We start from the raw sequence: 23,668 nt of genomic DNA, 5'->3' as shown, positions 1-23,668 counted from the left end.
AAAGACATGAAGGAGCCTTAAGTGCGTATTGCTAAGTGAGGAAAGTCAATCTGAAAAAGCTATATACTATATAGTTCCAACTATATGATATTCTGGAAAATGTGTAACTGGAAGACAGTAAAAAAGATGATTTGTTGCTAGTCTAATTGAGAAAATAATGTTTTCAATTTCTTTAATACATATTAGTCTACTCAGAATATCCATTTCTTTTGTCAAATATGCAAATTGTAATTTTGAGAAATGTCTCCATTTTATCCAAATTGCCAATTTATTGGTGAATATATAATTTTTTTTTGTTATCTTTTTAGTGTGTGTAGGCTCTGTAGAAATGTCTTCCTTTTTATTCCTGATATTGATAACTTGTCCTCTCTCCGTCTTTCTGGGGGCTTATCAATTAGTATGTTGATTTTCTACCTCAGATTTCTATTCTTACACTTATTTCCTTCTTTTTACTTTCTTTAGGATTGACCTACTGTACTTCCTCTAGCTTTATGAGATGTAAATGTAAATGATTTTTAGCTTTTGCTTCATTTTAAGATATGCTTTTCATGGCTATAAATTTCCTCCTAAGCATTGCTTTAGCATCCCATGAGTTTCAATATCATATATTATTAACCTGTTCAATATATTTTCTAGCTTCCATTTTAATTTTTTTGACCTGTAAATTATTGAGATGTAGTGCTTAATTCTCGGGTAGTTGGGATCTTCTAGTAATCTTTTTGTTATTGATAGTTTAATTTCATTTAGTCAGAGAATGTACTTTGATTTCCATCATCTGAAGTTTCATATTTTACTTGTACTTAAAAATAATGTAAATTGTTGTAGGTCACAGTGTTCTATTTCAATGACATCACGTTTATTGTTTTGTCCAGATCCTCTGTACTGCTACTAATTGTGTGTGTGTGTGTGTGTGTGTGTGTGTGTGTGTGTGTGTCTATTTGTTCTATCAGCTATTGAGAGACATGTGTTAAATCCTTTCACTATGGCTGTGGAGACTTAGTTCTGTCAGTTTTTGCTTTATAGTTTAAGTATATGTTATTGGGTACATGCAGATTTATGATTGTGATATCTTTTTGTTGAATCGACTCTTTGTTCTTTATTAAATGTCTCAGTTAATCTTTTGTAGTGCTTTGTGCCTTAAAATCTTTGTATGATTTTAGGGTAACACCACCAGCTTTTTTGGTCAAGTTTGCATGGTATTATCCTTTTGCTTTTAGCTTTTCTGTGTTCTTAGATTTTAAGTGTGTCTCTTGTGAGCAGTGTATAATTTTAAAAAATCATTGGGCTATTCTAGGTATGGAATTCAAAGTCGATAGATTTTTTTTCAGCACTTTTCATTGTCTTCTGGCTTCCATTTTTTTTCTATTGAGAAGAGAGCTCTCAGTTGAATTGTCGATGCTTTGAAGATAAAGTGTTTTTTCCCCTTGGGCTGTCTTTAAGATTCTTTCATTACCTTTTTTCCTCCTCAAGAGTTTGACAATGAGGTGCCTGCGTGTGCCTGTGTTCCTGTCTGTGCGCGTGCGTGCGCGCGCGTGCGTGCATGCGTGTGTGTGTGTGTGTTAAAAACCAAACTCCAGACTTTATTGAGATTTCACCAGTGTTCCATCAGTATTCTCTTTCTGTTTCAGGAACCAATCCAGGGCACCACACTGCATTTACTTTTCGGTCTCCTTTGGTCTGTGAGTTTCTTAGTCCCTCCTTGATTTTCACAACACTGACTATCTAGAAGAGTATTAGTCAGATTATCCCATAGAATGTACCACAATCTGGGTTAATCATATTTTTCTCATGATTAGATGGGGGTTATGGGACTTTGGAAAGAATATCAGAGGTGAGGTGCTCTTATCATGTAATTCTTTTTATCCTGTGAGATATGCCCAGTTTACTGAATATGTGAGTTGATGTGCTCCATCAATTTTGGCCAGTCGAATGCTGGGAGAAGAAATACTGTGCCAGTTCCAGGCCCTGACCCTGGAAAGCATCACGTGTCTCTGCTTACCTGTCTTGCGCTAATGTGCTGGCCCAAGGTGCCTGAAAGGCCCATCCAGCAGACCTGAACCCACCGGCAGCTTGGAGTCAAGCTACCCTGAGCCCAAGGAATCCCTAAATGTCCTATAGACTCATGAGCAAGAATAAATAATCAGTTTTAGTCCACTGAGTGTCAGGCGTGGCTTTATTGGTTGTAATAGCTAGCCGATGCAGAGCTAGAGCATCTCATGGTTCCTTCTTCCTCCATCCCAAGCAGTTGTTGTGAAGCCTGGTGCTTACCTACTTCTCCCAGGTCACAGGTATATTCCACCATCCCTTCACCTCTTCTTCTCTCCCTCCCTATGATTCAAGACTAAAACTGCCCCAGATCCAGAGCTCACTTCTCTTCCTCTCAGCAGCATGATGAGGCTTAAATGGATTAGTGTCAGGGAAAATTTCAGTACAAATATATTTGCTATAGAGAGGAAAATTAGAAAAAGGTAAATAAACCATCACTCAATAATCTTATTTCTGCTATATATGAATGATTTGTGTAATTGCCACATAGCAAAATAACTCTAGATCATTAAATACAAGACGAATAAGTTTTATTTGACAATAATATTAAATTCCATTTACTTATTCTTGGTCCCCATCGGTCATGTAGTAGGCAATCTGCTCACACACAGAAAATATTGAAGGTATATATCTGATTATTATTCTCTGGAGCCCGGCCAGGACAGGGGAGGAATGTAAATACTGGGTAGGAGCTGGTTTTGTCTATTTCTCTCAAGTGTGAGCTCTCTTGGCTGGGGTTTCATGGGCTATATAAGCCCAGAACCTTTGGAGCAGGATAAAGCAGAAGGAGAGGGAGGATGGTCTCTGTGTGGGATCCGACTGTCTGCTTCCATGGTCCCTTTCCCCACCACTACCAGTTCAAACCCTGGCCTCAAGCCCTGCTCTTCACCCTATCACCCTAGCCCATATTAACTTCAGACTTCTCAAAGCACTCCGACCGGGCAGTTCTACATTTTTTGCTCTCATGTTCTATCACCCATTGTCCCCCAATCAGGCTCTAAGCTCTGCAAGGCCAGGCACTCCCTCCTCTATTCCTCTGGGGAGCCCACAGAGTGAGATAGAAATGGGGGGCATAGGGACCAAGCTGGGAGAGGAGGTGAAGGCTGGGAGCACCTGTGCAACCCTCCTCTCATGCTGACACAGACAATTCCTCCTCCATAGGATACATCTGAGCACTCCACAACCCCCTCAGTCTTGGCAAATTAGAAAAGAGTGAATGAAGAGCCTCCCAGAGGTCATGAGAGGTCTGGTACCCTAGTACCAGACAGGGGAGTCAGTGTTTAGAGAGCAAGGCTGTTGATCTTTGCTTAGCACCACCTATGAGCTAGCCAGGGGGCCAGGCACTTTGAAATCCCTTTTCAACCCTTTAAGGAGGACTTATTCCCTCCCCCCGTCATCCCCGCTGGTTTAGTGCTGAGGAAAGGGAGGCTTGAAGAAGCTAATTAACTTCCTTCTGGTCGTTCTGTCACAGCTGAATCTAGGCCTCTCCTATCTCCCAAGGACCTCAGATCCAGAAAGGGGCTCCAGAGAGAAACTCTATCGGGTCCTGAGAGTAGACAAGTAAAGTGTTAGTGCTGTTTTTCAGAAGACCCAAGGAACCTGAGATTGAAAAGGTGTGTGTGTGTGTGTGTGTGTGTGTGTGTGTGTGTGAGAGAGAGAGAGAGAGAGAGAGAGAGAGAGAGAGAGAGAGAGAGAGAGAGAGAGAGAGAAAGAGAGAGAGTTGGGGCGTGGTACTGAAGGTCGGCGAAGTCTCACTCATGTTTCTAGAGTAAAGGAGACTGAATTCCAGACACAAAGGATTCCCCAAGTCTTTGACAAAGGAAGGGGTGGGCCTGGCCACAGGATGGGAGAAGAGGCCTAAACCAGAACCCAGACCACAAGAGCCTTATATCTTTCTTCTAGAAAGGATCCTAGACCACAGTAGTGGCCAGGGCCTTTGGAGGTCAGCTCCCCTTTCTACTTCGAGGAATCTAAGGGGTGTGTGACCAGGCCCCTTTCTCACTAATGCTTGTTTCTGTCCCAAACAGAGCCCCAAGGGCTCAGAAACAATCAACCCCTTGCCTCCTGCCCAGTGCAGGGCCTACAGCAGGACCCTGACCCAGGACAAGGCCATTTGCTTCTTCACGAAGAGTGAAACCCTCACAGCCGACTGTCCGGAGAGGGGCTCAGAAGAAACTGCTTCAGGGCTTTCTGTCCAGGATGGTGCAGGGTCTCGCTAAGGTAGAGCTCCACTGAAAGTCATGATGGGCAGGCAGAGGAGGGAGCAGAGGTCAGGGGCAGCCTGGACGGCTGGGTCGGGGGACCTCTGGGGTTGGGTGCAGAGGGTGCTCTTCTCTGGCTTGTAGCAAGGTGAGACCTCACACCTGTGGGGCAAGGCAGGCGTAAGGGCAGGCCTCCCATCCCTCCAGCAACCTCCAGGCCTCTGGGTGGGGGTGTGCAGGAACTGACCCCTTTCCTGCTATCATACTTTGCTAAAGCAGAGCTAGGGTCCCCCCCCCTTTCCTACCTGACCACACTCTGCAGGATTTTCCTCTCATCCTGGTCCAGACACACGGCAAAGGGGCAGCTGTTGGATCCAATAATCTGTACCTTGTTCACTTTGATCTGCGATGTGCTGATCTGGAAGGAAGGCCCAGGTCAGCCTCCAGAGCCCTGGCCACAGAGCTCCCAGCCCCTAGCTGTTCCCAGTTCCCTCCCTTGGAATGGCCCAACAAGGCCTGGGAGGTGGGAGCAGGAGTTTGCCTGGCAGCACTCTAAGGCTAAAGGCCAGTTCCAAGGAGGGGTCCTGAGGACTCCATCAGGCCCTGGCTCCTCTCCAGCCTCTGCCCTTTCCTGAGCCTGGAAGAAGCAAGTATATCCTGAGGAAAAACTGCACTACCCACTGCCCTCACCATGAGAGCCCTGCAGTTCTCTTACACAGCCCGCTCTGCCTCAGACTCAGGGCAGAACCTTTCTACATACATATCTCCCCTCACAAGGGCACCCTTCCACCCTGACACCCCACAGCACTCCATGCATGTGTACCTCCCTAAACCACACCCCTCACTCTACCTCTCCTCCCACCCACGTGTCCCCCCACAGCCCTTGGACACCCCTCCTCTATCTCATACACACACGTATGTACATGTGCACACACACAGGTGCACACACATGCCCAGCAAGGCTCCTGAGGATGTGGCTGCAAGGAGAGAGAGCCATACCTGGTTAAAGCCCTTCTTGGATTTCGGGTTTTGCCTTTTCACCACTTCTGTCAGGTTTAGCGTCAGGGCCTCCATGCTGGCATCTGAAGGGTAGGGGTGGCTCAGGCCAGGCTCAGAACCCGTCCCTGCCACCACCCCTATGCCCTCGCCGTCCTACTCACCTAGTTCCTCCTGCCTCCGGCAGGCTTTGTTGAGGTTGATGGAGGTACAGACCTTCTCAATGTTACTCCAGCGACTTCGTCCACTGATGGCCCCCTGGAATTGTGGCAAAGCCAGATCCTCTCAGCCTGGAGGCCCTAGTGCCTGCTGCCTTCCCTTCAAAGTGGAGGCTCCAGATCACCAGGGAGCTGCCCATAGTCGGCACACCCAGGAAGCTCTCTCTCATTCACCTGAATCTGCTGGCTTCCTCACTAAGAGCCCATGACCCCTGTATAGATCTTGGTGACTCCAGAAAGGAGCACCAGGCTTGGTCTATAGGTCAGCCTTGTGACCAGATCACAGGGCAGGAGAGTTGAGAGCACCTCAAGGGGTGGTCTTGATTATCTCTTGCTGAGCCCAGAGCAAGGAAGAGGGGATCCATGGGACTGGAGTTCCTGGCAGAGCCAGGCCAGAACCCCCTCTTTGGATGGGGTTATCTGAATGTCTCTTTCACCAGGGACCTCCATGTTGCCAAATCCAAGATCATTTTTCAGTCCTTGATCAGTCTCAAGGGCAGCTTACTTGACCTCACAAGAAAATTTGAATCTGTTCACCCTTCTCCTCTCCTGGGCTTTCTTGATGGCACACTCCTGGTTTCCCCACCACTTTTCTAGCTGGGGCCTCTGCTCTGCATGATCACCCTCCTTTGTCTGTCTCATGATGCAGGGCTCAGGAACTTCTCCTGGGTCCTCTGCTCTTTGCATTCCTACTTCCTCCATTAGGGAACCTCCCCTGCGCCCTTTTGCCATGACTACCTGTACACCCATCTTCATGTTTCATGTGTGAGTTCAGGTACTTTCATCCAATTGCCTGCTCTGACTTTCTCCTTCTACCTCTCAAGGGCACCTCAAACTCAACATATCCCACATTCATGATCTTCCCCCATTGGACCTGGGCTGCTTCTGAGAATATGGTACTATAAGTCTCAGAACACTGAAATCCAGAAGTCCAAGTCTCTCCTTTTCCAATCCCTAAACCCTGAGGTTTACATAATCCAGGTATAGCTCTCATTTCTTTCCATCACCACCACTACCACCAGCAGCAGTGTAATGCAGACCACCCACATTTCTCTCCTGGAAACCCTATTGGCCTAACCATGTCCCCTGTGGACTCCACCACTCTGTTCTTCACAGAGCTGCCAGAGAGAGTTTCCAAACCTGTAATCTGATTGTGCCACACACATTCCCAGCCCCACTCCAAACTTAAGCCACATCAAAGGATACCCATCACTCTTAGGACAGGACAAAACTCCTCTCATTACAATCAAGGCCCTTGGTATTCCGGTCCCGCCTCTCTCCTTAGCCTCACCTCTATCCTGTTCACACTCACTCTCTCTGCTCCAGCCTCTCTGGCCTTCCTTCAGTGCCCTTCGATGTTCCTGTTCTCTCCCATTTTAGAGCCTTTGCACATGCCGGCCCCTCTGCCTGGAGAACACATCCCTCGCTTCTTAGCTGAGTGAATTAACTCCTGGTTCTCTTTCCAATACTGACTCATTGTCTCTTCTCTAGGAAGTCTTGTCTAGCTTCCCTGACTGGGTTGAATAAGCCCCCTTAGAGGTTCTCACGGTATCGTGTACTTCTCCTTCATCTCTTTTTCACAGTTGTAATTATACATCTATAGGTTCATCTAACCAAATCCTTCCATCCCCTCTAGGCTGTAAGCATTTTGTTCACTCTTCACAACATGCCTGTGCCTAGAAAGACTTCTGAGACACAGTGCGTATTGAACGCCTGGCACACAGCTCCCAAGGTCAGTCCCTCCTGCCCATCCCCATTGCCACCACATGTAAAGTGGCCCCATCATCATTATCCCATTCAGCCCTTTTATTGCTTTGTCATCACTCACCACTCTTTGACATTATCTTGGCCATTTACTTGTTTCTTGTCTATCTCTCTCCTCTAAAAGAGTTAAAGGAAGGGCCTAGCCCTTTCTGCTTACTGCATTTCCCCTTGCCCAGCACAGAGCCTGGCAAGAGTAGGTGTTAGTTAAATGAATATCTTTTGAATGCTTGAAGGAAAGAAGAAAGAAAAGAAGGCAAGAAGGCTCCCACTGGTAAGGTCGAGCCTCTCGTGGCCTGTACTCCAGGGTGAGACCTGCTCAGAGACTCATGCCCTCTGGTGTGCTCATGCACATCCCCTCCCACCCCTACCCCACAGATATCCTCACTCTCTTTCATAACAGTCCCACCTCCCACGCACCCAGCCAGGCGCACCAGCCCACGGACTCTGGCCTCTCCCTTGCTCTGTGCCTCTGGAAGACCCACCCTGGCCCCACCCTCACCCCAACCCCGTAGCCAGCCCTGACTCTTCATGGAGGATGCTGGGCACATTCAGGTATGCGGAGAACACAGGGGTGGGGAGGCTTTGGAGGTGCGGGGGAGAAAGATGTCCTCTCCCTCCCCTTCCCCCCTTCTCTCAGGGTTCAGGGGAGCCTTCTACAAACTTCCAGCTTAAAAACTGGGGCCCAGGAACCTAAGAGTCTGACTCTGGGTAAGGGAAGATCAGGAACAGACCCCAGAAGTCTTACCTTGCTGTAAATTATCTGTAGTGTTAAAGGGACGGCCTCCCGGTCCCCATCAATGCCCAGCCTCTTGCTGCCAGGACCTGTGCCACACACAGATAGACCTTTCACTCTCTCTTAGTGCCTCTCAGATCCAAGGGCTCCATCTACTCTAAGCCCCCCCTTTGGCCCTGCCTTCTGGTGACCCAACCTCTCAGGGGGTCCCACTTTCTCAGAACTCTGTCTCTTTGTGGCCCTGCTCCCCAGGGCCCTGCCTCTCTGGCCCCCCCTCTCCACTCTCCCCACCTGTTTCCACCCAGGCTCAGGAGCACCCACCTGAAGCCTTGATGGCACGAGTGGCAGCAGAGTGACCCAGTTCCAGGGAATGAATGAAGATCTCTGTCTTCTTCTCCCCAGTGATAAAGGTCAGCTGGAAAGGGCAGGACCAAGGCATCAGTGTGGACCTGCTGCAGGGGTCCCCCAGGCTCCTCCAGCACAGGGCCGGGGGCTGCTATGGGGTAAGGGCAGGCCATACAGGCCCAGCAGGGCACAGGCTGGAACCTGGCAATGCTGAGGAAGGCCTGCCAGTGAGTCTGATGGAGGAGGTGGCATGGAGTGGCAGGGCAGGCCTTACCTCTGTCTGATAGACCTGCAGCAGCACCGGCCGTGCAGCGAAGCGGCAGTAATAGAGCAGCATGTCGGCCAGGATGGGCAGCTGGGTGAGGGAGCCCTCCAGGGGCCGGGAGTCGGCCTTCAGGGACTGCTGCCGGGGGTGAGGGGCCAGAGCCAGAGGGACAGGGGGAGAGGGAGCAAGAGAGAAAGAGAATATGAGAGGAAAAGAGAGGAATGCACACACACATGAGGTACACAGGTAGACAGCCAGAGAGGGCCAAGGTGAGATGGAAGCAGGAAACAGAATGGTCAGGGGAGGACCCACAGCCTGGTCTCCATATCCCTGCCTCACTTGGCACACAGGCCTCCAGGGAGGTCCCTGGCTGAGATGGACAAAGCTGGGAGTTGAAGATGGGTCCCCTAGATCCTTCTGAGGACTCTCCCTGTCACTATAGTGTCCTAGGTTCAGGATCGGTCCTGCCTCTCACCTACTCTCCCTGCTTATTTCCAAGTGAGCCCTGACCCTCCTTGGAGGCCTGAAGTTGGATGTTCCCAAACTAGAGCCTTCTAAGTGAGGCTGTGTGACTACAGCCAGTGGCCCTCTCACCCATCTCAGGGGCCACTTACCTGGCACAAGACTTCAGGGGGCAGGTGCATGAGGCCCAGCACATTACGCTCATACCAGGGGTCGAGCATGCCGAGGTAGTAGGAAATGTCATTGGTACTCTCCTCCCATGGGGCCGTGCCCAGCTCCTGGGACAAGGGGTGAGAGTCATTCCCAGCTACCCAGGAAGCCTGCTATCATGGCTCCAGGGCCCTGGATGGCACCTGCAGCCCCAATCTGAGCCTCCCCCTGCTCTTGGAGAAGTCTGACAACTTTCAGTCTGCCATACAGCAAAATGCCACCCCCAAGTGCAGGGCAGAGACCACTTCTGGGAGCCAGGACCAGGCAGGAGGAGACATCTTGTAAACACAGGTGATTGCTCTTGGTGACTTTCAAGTAGCACCCTCAGGGAACTGAAACCTACTCATGTCTATTCTACCTTCCCCGCCCCATTTGGTCCAAGGCTGGGGACATACTGCAGAGCTGGGGTGCTTCGGGGAGTCTGTGGAAAGTGGGGGTGTCTGGCTCCGAGGGGTTGGGCAGGTGTTAGAGCTGGTCCCCTGGCTTCGCTTCACAGGAACATAGAAGAACTGAAGCTTGAAGAACCGTGTGAGGAGCGGGCGGTTGTTCTCCAGCCGCCTGACAAGAAGAAGGTGGTGAGAAGGGAGCTCCATGGTCCCTCTTGGACTTAAGTCTCAAGACCCAGATTCCGCCAGCACCATCACTCTGCTACCCAGGGCAGAGTGATGCCTCCTATTCCAGCTCTTACCTCAGGTTGCTGTATGCCCGAGCCACCTTCCCCGAAATCCGATCGGAGCCGAAGACCACAACACGTAGTGTGGAAGCCTTGGGGTCCTCATCCCCACTCAGGAAGGGGCGGCGGCGCTGATGGCGAGAGGCAGGGGCCAGGAGCCAACTGGGCAGTTGGGCGCTGAGCTTGGGCTGGGGCAGGGAGAGGGAGCGCTGGGCCCGGGCAGGGGGCAGTGCTGGGGTGTCCAGGGGGCTGCAGAGGCTCCCAGCCCGCCTCAGGGGCAGGGTCGTGTCCGAGCTGCCTTCCAGGCCCCGAGAGTCCCTCCGCATTACTAGCTGGCTGGTGCTCTTGAAGAGTTTATAGATCCTGTTAAACTTCTGCCCAGGCCTGCGGTAGCCCCGGCGTTCCCGACTACCAGGCCTCTTAGGCCACTCCGGGGAGCTCTCCTCACTGTCTTCCATGTAGCCACTGTCCATGCCATCCGAGAGGCCTGAGACAAAGGAGGTCAGCAACTGGCGGGAGAGGGTGGCCCCAGAGGCCTGAGATGAGGCAAGGGACAGGGAGGAGTCGTGGAAGGCCTCTGAGCTAGTAGAAAGCAGTGAGTCTCTCTTGGCACAATGCCCGTCTGTTTCCAAGTCCTCCTCCTCCTCCTCTTCCTCTTCCTCATCATCCCCCAGGATCCCTGGCTGGAGCAGGTCCTGTTCCTTGAGCAGGATTTCCTGTAAGATGTCTGCAGACAAGCAAGAGAGACATCATCCGGGTGTCTGGACCCTTGAAACCCCTCTTGCTCACCCTCGGGAGGGGCAACAGGCTAAGAAGACAGAATGGACTTGAGGACAAGAGGACAGGAGGGTCAAGGCCAGCCTAGGACTCAGAGCTCTTCCCTCTGCTCTGCTTAGAGCCTGCTCAGGTGGGAGGACTGGTGGAGTACGGGAGGCGGCGGCACAGAACAGGACCAGGAAGAGAGCCCAGGCAGTTCGGAGGGCGGGCACCACGGGGACCCCAGCCGGCGGCTTACCAAAGCTGTCCTGGTTCCAGTCGTAAGTATAGCACCTGGCGACAGGGATGGGGATGGTGTGGAGCTTGCCGGGTTTTGCAGTGTCTGTAAGAACAGGGCAGGCAGTGGGTAAGGCCTGGGAAGGGGCCTTGAGATTGGCCAGCCCTGCCCTCTCGTCTTAGACTTGGTAGAGGACTGGCATAGGCCGTGCAGCCGAGTGGACCGAAGCTGAGCCGGAAGCTGGGATGCCTAGCTTGCAGCCAGAAGACCTTCTTTCAAAGGCACCATGTGGATGCCATGCCCCTTTGTAAACTGTGTAAATGTGGCCAACACAACATCTAAGCCTCCTTTTACAGGGTCCAAGCAGGAAGACAATGGCACTATGTCTTCAGGTGTTGTGAGGAATATCGTGTCCCTCTTCTACGGTATTGAAGTTGTGGAAAGGAAGTTTCCCAGACCCTTTGGGGCAGGGTGTGGCCATGTGACCAAGGTGGCCAAGGGGTACGTGTAGACATAATGCTTGCAACTTCTGTATTATCTAAATATGTTAACTATGTAAAAAGGAAGTGCCTTGCCCTAGATTAGCATTCTCTTTTCCTCCTCCCACAAGCCACCACATGATGGCAGCCAAACCCTAACCCTGCAAACAGTAGCAATGTCCCAGGGGATGGTGGAGCAAAGAGATGTTGAGGAATGCAGGTCCCTGAGTGTCTGTGTGGAGCACAACCAGCAGACAGACCTGGACTGCTCACTGTGGGAGCCAGAGCTGGCGATGGGGCAAGCGGGCCCCACTCTCCGAAGAGCCTCACCTAAGACACCACGGAAGCCAGCTTTCTCTCCCACTGCCTGCAGCTTGGTCCTGAGCCACCGCCGGGCCTCGGCTGCATCCCCGATGCCAGACGCCAGCTCCTGTGCCTCTGCAGTCTCCGTGAAAATGTCCTCAAGCTCTGCCAGGGTCTTGGACTGAAGTCACAGGAGGAGACACACTTGCTCCTGTACCACAATGTGGCTGCCCGACTTCTCTACCTCCCAGGGCCTTACTGAGGGCAGCAATGACCAGTCCCCTCCCTGGCCTCACCACCCACCTTTATCCACCACTGACCAGGGAGCCAGGCCTCCCCCTACCCTTATTCTCAGGAAATGGCCATGAGCGAAAGGCCCAGAGTCAGAGCACTGCAGAGTTGGGAGGGACTTCAGCACTCACTACTACAGGCCAGAGAGGAGACAAGGCTGACCAGGGCCTCACAACTGCACTGTCATAGAGCTAGGACTAGAAACCAGCTCTTCCAGCTTCAATCTAAATCTCATTCCTTTGAGGCTCTGTGCCCAGCCCCACGGCCCAGGGGGCCAACCACCCTGGTCCAGAGCCAGCACAACAAAAGCCTCTTGACCAGGCCAATTCTCCATCCACTGCCCTGCCATGTCCCTTGGGGTGAGGGAGGCCTGTGTGCACTGGAGACGGTAGCACCGAGATGAAGCAGACAGGGGAGCGTGCCTCTCGGAAGGAGTGCTCTGCTGGAAGGGGATGGTGTGTAGCCCCAGGACACCAGACACATACCTGCAGCCTATGGTGCAGACCGGGGAGGTCACAGTTGGTCCCAAAGGTGGCCTGGAAGGCGTGCAGGAGCAGGGTGATGTAGGCGCTGTGGGGCGTGTGCCCGGGCGTGCTCAGCTTGTTGGCTACGGCGAGGAACTCAGCCTGCACTTCCACTGGGTTCAGCAATAGAACAGTGCTGAGGGCACAGAGGAGTGGCTGTGGGCACTGGGGGCACAGCCACACACCTCCAACTGGTGCTGGCCCCGCTGAGGCCAGAGCCTCCCCACAGTCCGGGCAGGGCCTGAGGCCAGAGTTGGGGGGAGTGGCGGTGACGGGGCTCGAGGGTCCTAGTTCCAAGAGGAAAGTTTATGGTCTACTTTTCAGTTTTTTTTTTTTTAACCAGGCATTTTCAAAGATCTTTTTAAAAATTGAACTTAATTTTCAAAAATTAATTTTACCTCAATTTTTATATAAACATTGTTCTTATAGCACATCTAAATAGATACAAGATTACTCAAAAGAGGGTTGTATTTTAGGTGAGGTAACTTGAAGCCGAGTGATAATTTCGTGGAGGGGGAAGCAGGGCAGACCCATGCGATGGTGCAGTGTGGCCTAAAATTTCAGCCCGTGCCCTGCTCCTCAAGCCAAGGGTTGTGGCGTGGGGTAGCGTCTGCTAGGAAGAAGGGGAGCCAAGTCACGGCTGCATCTGAGTCCTCCACTCCCAGGAGACACCTTTTCCAACTTGCCAAAGCCATTGCACAGGCTAGTATCAGGCTGGGGAATAGTGTGCTCAGCCACCTCCACCTCTCCTCCCGCTGCATGCACCCTGGGCTCCTCCTTGGTGCCAGTGTTGAAATGTGTTCATTATGAAACTTTCAAACACACCCAAATGTTAAGAGAGTCGTGAACCCCGAGGGTGTGGATCATGCAGTTAACAGTAAACAACACCAAGCTATTCTCACTTCGCCTATGTCAACCCTCATCACTGCATTTTCTCGAAGTATGTTCAAACCATGATGGTCTTATACCTGTAAATGCTTTAGTATGAACCTCTCACACTCGCTCCTGCTCTCTCGAAAGTCCGTGCTATGTTTAAACTCAGTGCAAAGAAGCACCGGGTAGGCGGCATTCCCTCCAGTTTCTGTGGACATCTGTCCCAGAGCAGAGCCCTGGGCTCAAGGGACAGGACAGGACCAGGCTCTGTCAAAGTCCCCATCATTTGGGGAGAAACTATATTTGATTTCTCTATAAGAAAAAGTGGGTAGGCCCACTTGAGCAGCCTCTAACCAAGGCTCTCTCCTCTGAGCACTAGATCATTCCTTCCACAGAGATGCTCTGAGCCCCACTGTGTGCAGAACCAGGTCAGCCAAGCCTGTGCTCTCGCCACTGCATGCTTTCAGTGTCGAAGAACCTGCCATTGTCAAGCCCTTTCTATTAACCTCTCTGCACCTCAGTTCCCCAATCTAAAAAATACCTTTCTCATAGTTAACTTGAGGAGTGGATGATGTAGCAATGCTTACAGCAGTGCCCAGATCGCAGCAAGGGCCCGACAGGTGTTGGTGATTACTCACCATTCACCTGACCCAGCCCCAGGGAGGTGTCTTATTTATATACTAACCTAACATTAGTTACTAAACATTTGTATGCCCTCTGTCTCTCTCAAAACCCACCACTGGCTTGCTTGTTTGTTTTTACCTGGGAGGGACTAGATAGATGTTTGCTCAGTGGTGTCAATGTTCAGTGAACCCCTGGGCTGAGGATGGGGAAGGCCTGGGGTGACTCTAATTTCTGAGCTGGTTGAGGCTGGGGTCTCCAGGCTTCCAAGTGTGAAGGTGACACAGCACCCACATGTTTGGAGACCTGCCAGAGGGTCTTCAGAATGGAGGCTTCTCCAGTGCTTGTCAAACTGTAAGTTAGGACCCATGAGCAGGTGATTAAATCACAACCAGAACTGCCTTTTAAATGAAATGGAATAGAATGGAACAGAGCCCATCATATGGAGTAAGGGTAAGTTTTGTTTCCTGAAACTTGTTTCGTGTGTGTGTGTGTGTGTGTGTGTGTGAACACGCATGCGCACACGCACGTGCCAGGTTGTCATATAAAATGAATTTTTTATTGTAGATTCTGGTCAAAAAAGTTTGGAAATTGCTGTTTTAGTTACAGGCAGAAAGACATTTGGAAAGAGTGTGAGTTTTGGGGTAATACTCAGGTTCAAATCCTGGCTTAGACACTTAACTTGCTGTGTGACCTTGGGGAAGTTACTTGGCCTCTCCAACTTTCAGTTTCCTCATCTGAAAAGTGGGATAAAGTGAAGTAATGTGTGCCCAGCACCTGCCCCCATCAATTCAGGTGGTTCTTAACCTTTTTTTTTAAAAAAAGTCTCAGACCAGTTTAGGAATCTGATGAAAGACCCTCAGCCCAGAAAAACAAACCTGTGCACAAAACATCACCAGCCATTCTAGGGGTGTCCCCTTGAAGCTTGTTTGTTGGTGGCTGGGGTAAGAGGGGGTGCAGTGATGGAAGGAATGCCAGATACATGGGGTGGGGTGCTATAACAATAGTAGAACAGTGGGGTAGGGGTCCTCCCGTCCTTGCCCCCCATCTTCCCTGCCTAAAAGCACTCACACAGTGGAGCTTCGGTGACTCCTAACGGGCAGGCCCTGCTCAGCCCTCACCAGTCTCTGGTAGGAGATTCCTGTGGCAAAAAAAGAAAAAAGAAAGAAAGAAAAAAAAACAGAGTTCATAGTTTACATGTTACTTCAGCAATCATGGCCCTGTACCTTGCAGCAAGCCCAGCACTAGACAATTAGGTTGGGAGTTCCTGGATGAGGTTCAGGACAAGGGGCAGATTAGACCTGAGGCCTCCATGGCCTTTAATGGTATGAGTCCCTACCATGGCTCGAGCCACCCTGCAAAGCTTTGCTCTTCAGACTGTGGCGCAGAGCACACTAGGAGGAGAACTAAGGTCCAGCTGCATCTAGTTCCTGTCGCTGCTTCCCTCTCTCAGTCTTGGTGACCCGCAGGGTGTGCCAGGCACTCCTCGACCTGCTCACTCAGTTTAAACACTTTCCACAGCTCCCTATCTTCCTCTCGGCATTTCTGCCTGGCTCCCCGCACCCTTTCGGGGGACCCTCAGGGGACTGTCTATCTCTAAGGCTGAGCCTCTGCATCATGGTCCTCCTCCCAGCCTTCCTCTCCAGCCTCATCTACCTTTTCATCTCCTCTGATTTCAAAAGTGTGGAGAAGAAATAAGCCAAAAGTTTTTCCTTTTTGCCTGCAACTTGACTCAATTCTACAACCGGAAAACAGACCCATCACAGTATGCATTCAGTTCTGTGTCAACCTCGGTGAGGAGATTAAACAACAGTTCACTCTCGGCACCAACCAACGAGGGAACAGAAGCAGGCAATGGCACTCAGGGAGGCAGCGGCCTCTTGATAGAGCTTAGAGATCATCATGGCGGTCCCTGCTGTGGGGAGCGGGGCTGCCCTGGACTGGGTGCGAGCTGGGAGTAGAAAGGAAATCTCAGAAAGTACACAGCCAAGACTGGGGTTAGAGACAGCCATAAATGGCAGAAAATTACCAATTTATGCTATTCTAATTTAGAACCTGATTGCTTTGATTTGGGGCCTTTTGTTGGATGTTTCTTTTAGGTGATTGTCACATGTTTAGAGGTTAATGTTATGTCTACTTTGATAGTAAAGTCCCTGAAACAGTGGCTGTTACTATCAGGACTTGGAACACCGTCTGGTAGCTGCTAACATGAACAACATGCAAAAGCTCCCCTCATTGCTCCCTGAACTCCCCAGTAAAAGGCTGTATCAAACGGGAACAACCATCCCTCCAGAGGCTCGGAGGCAGAACACACGGCCTTCTCTTGACTCTTCTGCACTTTTCTTTTACTACATAACAGGTAACCCACACCCTGCAGGCTAATCGCTTCACCTCTAATTGTGCCTCTGTTGACACAGGCCACACAGCTGGTCACACTCCTGGGGGGTGGGGGGACAGTGGGAAGCAGATGGTGAGAACATTCTCCCTTCACATCAGGTTTCTTCCCAAACACCAACCATCAGCATCCAATCCCATGGCACTCCTGGAATTGTCCTGAAGTCACAAAGCCCAACACCTCAACCTTATCATCATTCTCCTTGAATAATACTTTTTTTTTTGAGTGTTAGATACTATTGACCACTTTCTACCTGAAGCAAAGTTTGCTCTTCACTATTAGTCCTCATGACAAGGAACATTCTTCCACATCTTATATTTCTCTACCTGTTTATCTTAGGATACCCTAATAGTCTCATTTGGGAATTGTGTGGTTAGAGCTGGGACCTGCTTCTTATCAGCTATACTGACTCCATATAATCTTGCCATTTGCCTGATTTTGCTGCTGGGGGACTTTTTGGAGGATATCAGTGCCCCTCGACACACCCTCACCCAGAGGGAATTATTTCCAGAGCTAGATATCCCAGACACCAGCAGTTCCCAAGTGGAGCACAGAGCGTCAGACAGAACTCCCCTCCTCTTCCCCATTCCATCACAAAAACATTTTAAACAATCCAGTAGGAGGTAGTCTGGGGTTGTCACAGTGGTCCCACAAACATCCTAGAACAGGCTTCTCCCATTTTTCTGCTCCACCATCCTTAGCAGGAGATATCATCCTCAAGGTCACTTCATCCTCTAAGATGGCTACTGGAGTTCTGACCATCATGTTCTCATTCCAGTTGACAGAAAAGAAAAAGTGAGTGGGGCGGCAAAAAGTTTAAGCCACTGTTATTTTGGGCTTTCTGTTATAGGCAGCTTGTTCAGTTCCAGCTGATCACACCCTATGATTTCTTGAACAGCTGCCTTTCTCTCCTTTCCCTAAAATCTCCCCTTGTGATCATGTGATATAATAAGAAATACATGTATGTATGTATATATGTATGTATGTATGTATGTATGTATGTATGTATGTATGTATGTACGTATTCATCCCCAATCCCTGGGACAGGGCTTCTAAATCCTTGTAATTTTATGTGCGATGGATGTGAAAGGAGCATCTTTTGTTATTTATAACTAGCCCCTTTTAACGGACCTGAGTCTATGCTAATGAGGTGATTCTCGGTGGGTCCCTATATAGCTTCAGGATAAGGGTTAGTTGCCCTATGGAACCAACCATGTAATTGGAACTTTCAGGAAGAGTAGAGGAGCTTAATGGGTAAGATGATTGAGTTAATAGCTAAATTTTACTCAATCATGCCTACTTAATAGAACCCCCATAAAAACCCTAAACAATGGAGTTCAGAGAGCTTACAGGTTGGTAAATGCATCCATGTGCCAGGAGGTGAATGCACCCCAACTCCACAGAGACAGAAGCTCCTACACTCAGGACCCTTCCAGACCTTGCCCTATGTACCTTTTCACCTGGTTGTTCATCTGTATCCTTCATAACAAACTAGTGAATGTGACTAAAGTGCTTTTCTGAGTTCTGTGAGATGTTCTAGCAAATCACTGAACCTGAGGAGGTTGTCATGAGAACCCCTGATTTGTAGCTAGTTGGTCAGTAGTAAGGGAGGCCCAGACTTGTTATTGGCATTGGAAGTGAGGGCAGTCTTATGAACTGAGCCCCTTAACCTGTGGAATCTGTGCTGACTCCAGGTAGTTAGTGTCAGAATTGAATTGAATTGTTGGATATCCAGCTGGTAGCTGGAGAGTTGGAGAATTGGTTGGTGTGTGGGGTGGCGGGGTGAGGTGGGGTGGGGGGGAACCCATGTGTCTGGTGTCAGAGTATGGCACAGATGCTCACCTATGAGTCAATGTTGGTTGGCTTTCTTTCTAAGGGTTTAAACCTTTTGTTCCACAGTCAGAGACAAAAAGGAGAAAGTGCAAATGTTTATGACTGGTAATGTCCCCAAAGAAATGTATTACTCTGAAAGAATATTCAGAATTCACCTGCCACCAGCTGATAGGCAAAACTAACCTAATTCAGGTTTGTTCCGGCTTTGACAGGAGGTTAAAAAGTAGGAAGGCACTAAGTGAAAATAAAAGGGACAGGAGAAATTGCCTAAAGGCAGAAAGCGCTTGGCAGCCAGGATAGCCCAGAGACTTTCAGCCATGCAGTCACCTGCCTAGGCCTCTTGGTAGAAACACAGCTTTATGCAAATGTGAGAATGTGGTTTTTGGAATCAAAGTTTACAGGTTTTGGAATCGAGCAGACATGGGTTCTAGTGGTAGAGCTCTTGTTAGCATTGTGACCATGTGCAAACTACTTGGTTGTCTAGCCTTCGGTTTCATCGCCTGAAAGATGGAATAATGGTAACTATCCATGTTCTGAGGATAGATGAGACTGACCCTTAGCAGGGTTTAATGCACCATTAGCACACAGTTAATGCAGCTATTGCCATCATCATCATCATCAATGATTACAGTTCTAATTTGACCAGGAGGCTCAGAGAACTTATATAACCTACCAATAAGTGACAAAGCACAGGTCTCTGACATACCAAGACCCATGTTCTCTCTTTCACACTTGACTTTATAGCTTGAGCAAGAAACATTAAACTTCTCTGTGTCTTGGTTGCCTCATGTATGAAATGGGAATAATATTGCTTTTTCCTCTTATTCCATAGGGCTGTGGTCTGGGTGAGATGCAATCATTGAGGCTTGTGTGCTTTTGAGTGACTCTCGCTTATGATGCTCACTGTTGTCCCTCAGGATTACAGATAAATTCTTTGCAGGCAAGTATTGCGGTCTGCACAGCCATGCCAGCATAGAGTAAATATTCAACAAACATGTGGGCTCCACTCAAGAGGGCTGTGGTGGGCAGGACCCAGCAATACTGACGTGAGGTTTCCTGCCACCTTCGCAGTAGAAGCAGTAGGCACCCTTTTGGGGGTGGAGTCAGGAAAAAGGGGGAGGCCCACGGGCTTCATAACCTGCCCACTTCCTCTGGCACCCAGCCACATCAAAGTCAAATAAACTGTTTCACTAATCTCCATGGCAACTGGATCCGTAAGTCTCCTTGGGTGGAGCGCCCAGCTCTTCAGGTCCTTTGTCATCTCCCTATGACCTTGCCAGGACCTTTCTCTTAAGCTAACACCACCCCAAACCTTAGTGCCCAGCAATGTGAGATCAATGTGCCTTAGCATTTATCCTCACAAACTTATCGGAAAGGGAGATATTATTACATTCCCATTTTAGAGGTCAGGAAACCGAGGCTCCTATAAGTAAAATGTCTCGCCAAAGGCCCTACAGCTCCAGGATTTGAAACCACAATGGTCTAATACCAAGTACCGGTAACCACTAAGCTATTCAGCCCCAGCCTCTCCTCTGAGAGCTCATCCCCCAGCCTCCATTCTGGTCCCCTCCCCACTCCCTCCCATTGCCTCCTTCAGCTGGGCTTATTGAAGGTGAGGGTGGGGGGCACTCAGAAATAAGGAAAAAATGTTACCACACGCCTTTACAAAATCACCCTAAAACATTTTCTAACAAGTCCACTTAAGGCTCATGTAGAAGATGGTAATTTGGTTTAACTTAACTATTTGCTGTTGATGAGGGCTCAGGTTCTGTGAAATTAGAGGTTAACTTGTGAATGTGAAATCGGTGATTTTTTTTTTTTCAGTACAAAAGATAATCTCAACAGTAACAGTTTTATTCCCCTACATAATTTTAACTAATTTTGTTTCTAATTTTGCAATCTTATTCTAGCTTATGTGAGAAACTTATTTTAGTTCTCATATTCTCCTTTAAACCAGCACTACCATCTTACTGGCTCCCTCAGTAATGGAGTCGAACATATCTGTGACACAGGCTCAATATACATTTATCTGTGTGAATTAGGCTTTTTTAATTGTTTGAAGACAACTCTCTGACAAGATAGAGTCAATGGTTTCCTGTTTCAGTTCTGCTTTCCCTGGAAGAGGAGAAATTCCGACCACAGGCAGCCTGATCTGAGCATCCTTCTCCAGACATTTGCCTCCTCCTATTTGACCCAGGAGCAATGTTCAGGGGGAGGCCCTCAGCAATGAATGGTAAGAGTTCCAAGGGTCCTCCCTGCTCTGAGTCCAAAGGACCTTCATACCATTTCCATCCCTAGTTGCTGCTCTGCCTGGCTCTTATCCCCAGGCTTAGAACCCCATGTCTTAGAGTCTGAGCCTCTCCACAGCCTGCCCCTTTGCTCCACATCTGCTCGCTGGGCTGCCCAGAACAGAGTTCCTGCTCAGCTGCCCACAACAGTATCTCCAAGCATAGCGTGCATTTAGTGGAGGAGAGCCAGCTGGTGCCACTTGAAACTGGGAAGCGATTTCCCCACACACAGGTGACAGCCCTCTCTGAACCCAACATCTGAACCCAACATCTCCGTATCCCTATTTCAAAGTAAGAGTCATTTAAATCTTTGGTATAGACTGAAGGCCCTGCCAAGGCATTTGCATGTTAAGTCTTTTCTGTCTTAATTACAGATGGGAAGGAAAGTTTTGAATTCTTGTTAAAGGAATTCTGGTCACAAGCTAGAAGCCCAGAAGTGATCTAGATCTGCTTGATTTGGGAGGCAGTGGGGAGGACAGGAATGAAAGAGGTTCTTAAACTGGTTTGTTTATTTAGGGTGTCTTGGAAAGTTAGGTAGGCAGTCTGTCAAATTAGCATGTGCCCGAGCACGTTTCCTAGTTCAACACTTTCTTAGGGTCTTCCTGATTTCTTCATTCTTCTGCCCAAGTCTTTCCCATGAGGTGAAGTCCATATAACAAGTAAACATAGGTCATGGCCAGCCTTAGCCTGTGCCTCCTCTGCTCCTCTGTAACAACAGATGGTTGACTGATTGAGGGAAGGCAAATCAGTTGATTGATTGAGTTAACAGTTCAACTGATTGGTTGGGGGCAGACAAATCAGATGATTGGTTGGGGGAGGAAGTCAGGAACCTCACTGAAAGAATTTAAAGACAAAGCTTCAGTGCTGCACTTTCTAGGGTTCATGAATTGTTGGGGAATAAGATTCACTACTTCTGTCCTGTGTGTTTAATGTGTACAATGAGAATTAAACGTCTAAATAGGGTGTGGTGCATATATAGATTAAACAGTATGGAGGTTCCTTAAAAAGAATAGAATTAATAGAATTACCATATGTGCCAGCAATCCCTCTTCTGGGTACCTCAAAAATTCGAAAACATATCCATAAAGATATATGCACCCCAATGTCCACTGCAGTATTTTTCACAGTGGCCAAGACATGGAATCAACTGAAATATCCTTTGATAGATGACTGGATAAAGAAATCAGATGGATAAAGATGTGGTACATATATATAATAGAATGTTACTCAGCCATAAGAAGAGATGAAATACTGCAATTTGCAACATGAATGGATCTTGAGATAATCATGCTAAGCAAAATAAGTCAGAAAATGTTGAGAATGATATGATTTCACTCATATGTGGGATATAAAACTGAAAGCAACAAACAAACAAGACAAAATTTTAAAACTCATAGACACACAACAGTTTAGTGGTCACCAGAGGGAAAGAGGGGAGGAGGGAGGTAGATAAGGGTAAAGGGAGTCAAATATATGGTGACAGAAGGAAATTTGATTTTGGGTGGTGAACACACAACACAATATACAAATGATGTATTATTGAATTATACACTTCAAATCTATATAATTTTATTAATCAACATCACCCCCCAATAAATTTTAAAAAATTTTTTAAAGCAGACCCTAAAATACTATATCACATGCACAGTATTTTGGGACCTACTCTTTTTTTCTTCTCATTCAAGTTACTGAACAACTTTCGATCTCAGTAACTGTGCTTCTATATTATTTTTAGTGACGGTCCAGCATTCCACGAAATGACTCTGCTACAATATACCTCAACCAAGTTCAATATTTAGGACTTTGGGGATGGTTGATTAGAAATAACGCATCAATAAACAACCTTGTAGAAAAGAATTTTTGCATATCCAAATTATTCATCAGGATAAATTTCCAGGAATGAAATTGCTGGGTGAAAAAATAATGTTTTAGAGAATGGACTCCATTTTCCTGACAAACACTTGTCTTTTTTTCTCTTTTTATGTTTGCCAATTTGATAGGGAAAAAAAGGTGTCACGCTGTTTAGTTTTGCATTTTCTTTATTACTAGTGAGGGTAAATATTTTGGGGGGTGTTGCACAACTGTTTATGGTTTTTTTTTGAAGTGCTCGAATCATGTCCTTTGTTTATATTTTCATTAGTGTTTGCCTAATTTTTAATTGACTTAAGAGAACTTTTTGTGGGTTTGAATACTATTCATTTATATTACAAATATTTTTCTTAGTCTGTCATTTACCTTTCACTTGTAGTGGGTTTTGCCATATAAAAGCTTTAAATTTTATGCCCTCAAATCTGTTGGTCTTTTATAATTTTTGCTTTGGAGGGACATGTTTGGCAGCTCTTCTCCACTCCAGGCTGATATAACATATTTTTCTTCTATTACTTTTTTTTCCTTCCATTACTTTTATGGTCTTGTTTTCCACACTTAAAATCTTTAATCTATTTGTAAGTTACTTTTATGTTTGATATGGAAGTCAATTTTTTTTGAGATAGAATTCTAACTCTCTTTTTATGGCCTATCACTTATCCTGATACCATTTATTAAAGGACCGATTTTTTTTTATCACTGGTCTGAGCATGCCACTTGGTCAAGTAATAAAATTTTATATATTTAATTTGTTTCTAGCTATTTTATTATGTCGTTTCACTAATTTATCTATTCTTATACCAATAGTGTACTATTTTAATAACTATAGTCTTAGAATACCTTCAAAGACCTAGTAAGAAGAATATCTCATTCTTAATCTTCCTTAAGAATGTATAAATACATAATAAATACATAAATAAATGCTGCTGTAGAGCATAAATTCTTTCAGACAGATTTTATCTGTTTTGTTAAGTTTTAAAAGATGTTGGTATTTTGATTGTGGTTACATTTATTTCCATAACACCTAATGTTATTACGATACTGATTGAATCTAGCAACATATCTCTTAAATTATTTATCCTTCAGTTAGGTTTGTTTTCTCTATGTAGGTTATTCACATTTCTTCTATTTGTTTTATATTTTTAGTTGCTATTATAATTTTTTTCCATTATGTTTTCTTACCGGTTAGTGCCATTATCTAGGAAAGCTCTTACCTACCTGTTTTCTAGTCCAAAGTACTTATAAGCATGAAGGGCAAGATTACTGACTTAAATGGAAATGCCTCTAC

The 23,668-nt window shown here is 47.6% G+C and overlaps 1 protein-coding gene across 7 annotated transcripts in view; it reads right to left on the bottom strand.

Annotated features, from left to right (window-relative positions):
• Window positions 1–2,155: 2,155 nt before the first annotated feature.
• The window catches only part of PIK3R5 (phosphoinositide-3-kinase regulatory subunit 5), a 70,700-nt gene continuing 49,187 nt past the window's right edge, over window positions 2,156–23,668 (bottom strand). For 5 of the 7 annotated variants that reach the window (XM_016154673.2, XM_016154672.2, XM_016154677.2 and 2 more), the window contains 14 exons: window positions 15,070–15,139; window positions 12,466–12,640; window positions 11,717–11,870; window positions 10,929–11,012; window positions 9,929–10,640; window positions 9,636–9,798; window positions 9,183–9,308; window positions 8,578–8,706; window positions 8,280–8,373; window positions 7,971–8,047; window positions 5,408–5,501; window positions 5,247–5,329; window positions 4,553–4,665; window positions 2,156–4,409 (listed from right to left, as the gene is read on the bottom strand). In XM_016154673.2, the coding sequence (XP_016010159.2) occupies window positions 4,262–4,409; window positions 4,553–4,665; window positions 5,247–5,329; window positions 5,408–5,501; window positions 7,971–8,047; window positions 8,280–8,373; window positions 8,578–8,706; window positions 9,183–9,308; window positions 9,636–9,798; window positions 9,929–10,640; window positions 10,929–11,012; window positions 11,717–11,870; window positions 12,466–12,640; window positions 15,070–15,139 (2,222 nt within the window). In that variant the 3' untranslated portion in view covers window positions 2,156–4,261. The remainder of the gene's footprint in view (window positions 4,410–4,552; window positions 4,666–5,246; window positions 5,330–5,407; window positions 5,502–7,970; window positions 8,048–8,279; window positions 8,374–8,577; window positions 8,707–9,182; window positions 9,309–9,635; window positions 9,799–9,928; window positions 10,641–10,928; window positions 11,013–11,716; window positions 11,871–12,465; window positions 12,641–15,069; window positions 15,140–23,668) is intronic. The other 2 variants (XM_036222544.1, XM_036222543.1) reach the window with 2 other exon arrangements.

Source organism: Rousettus aegyptiacus, unplaced genomic scaffold (genome assembly GCF_014176215.1).
Source record: "Rousettus aegyptiacus isolate mRouAeg1 unplaced genomic scaffold, mRouAeg1.p scaffold_m13_p_6, whole genome shotgun sequence".
Classification (NCBI taxonomy): Eukaryota; Metazoa; Chordata; class Mammalia; order Chiroptera; family Pteropodidae; genus Rousettus; species Rousettus aegyptiacus.
The sequence above is the reverse complement of the archived record's forward strand: the minus strand, read 5'-3'. Positions and strand labels throughout refer to the sequence as shown.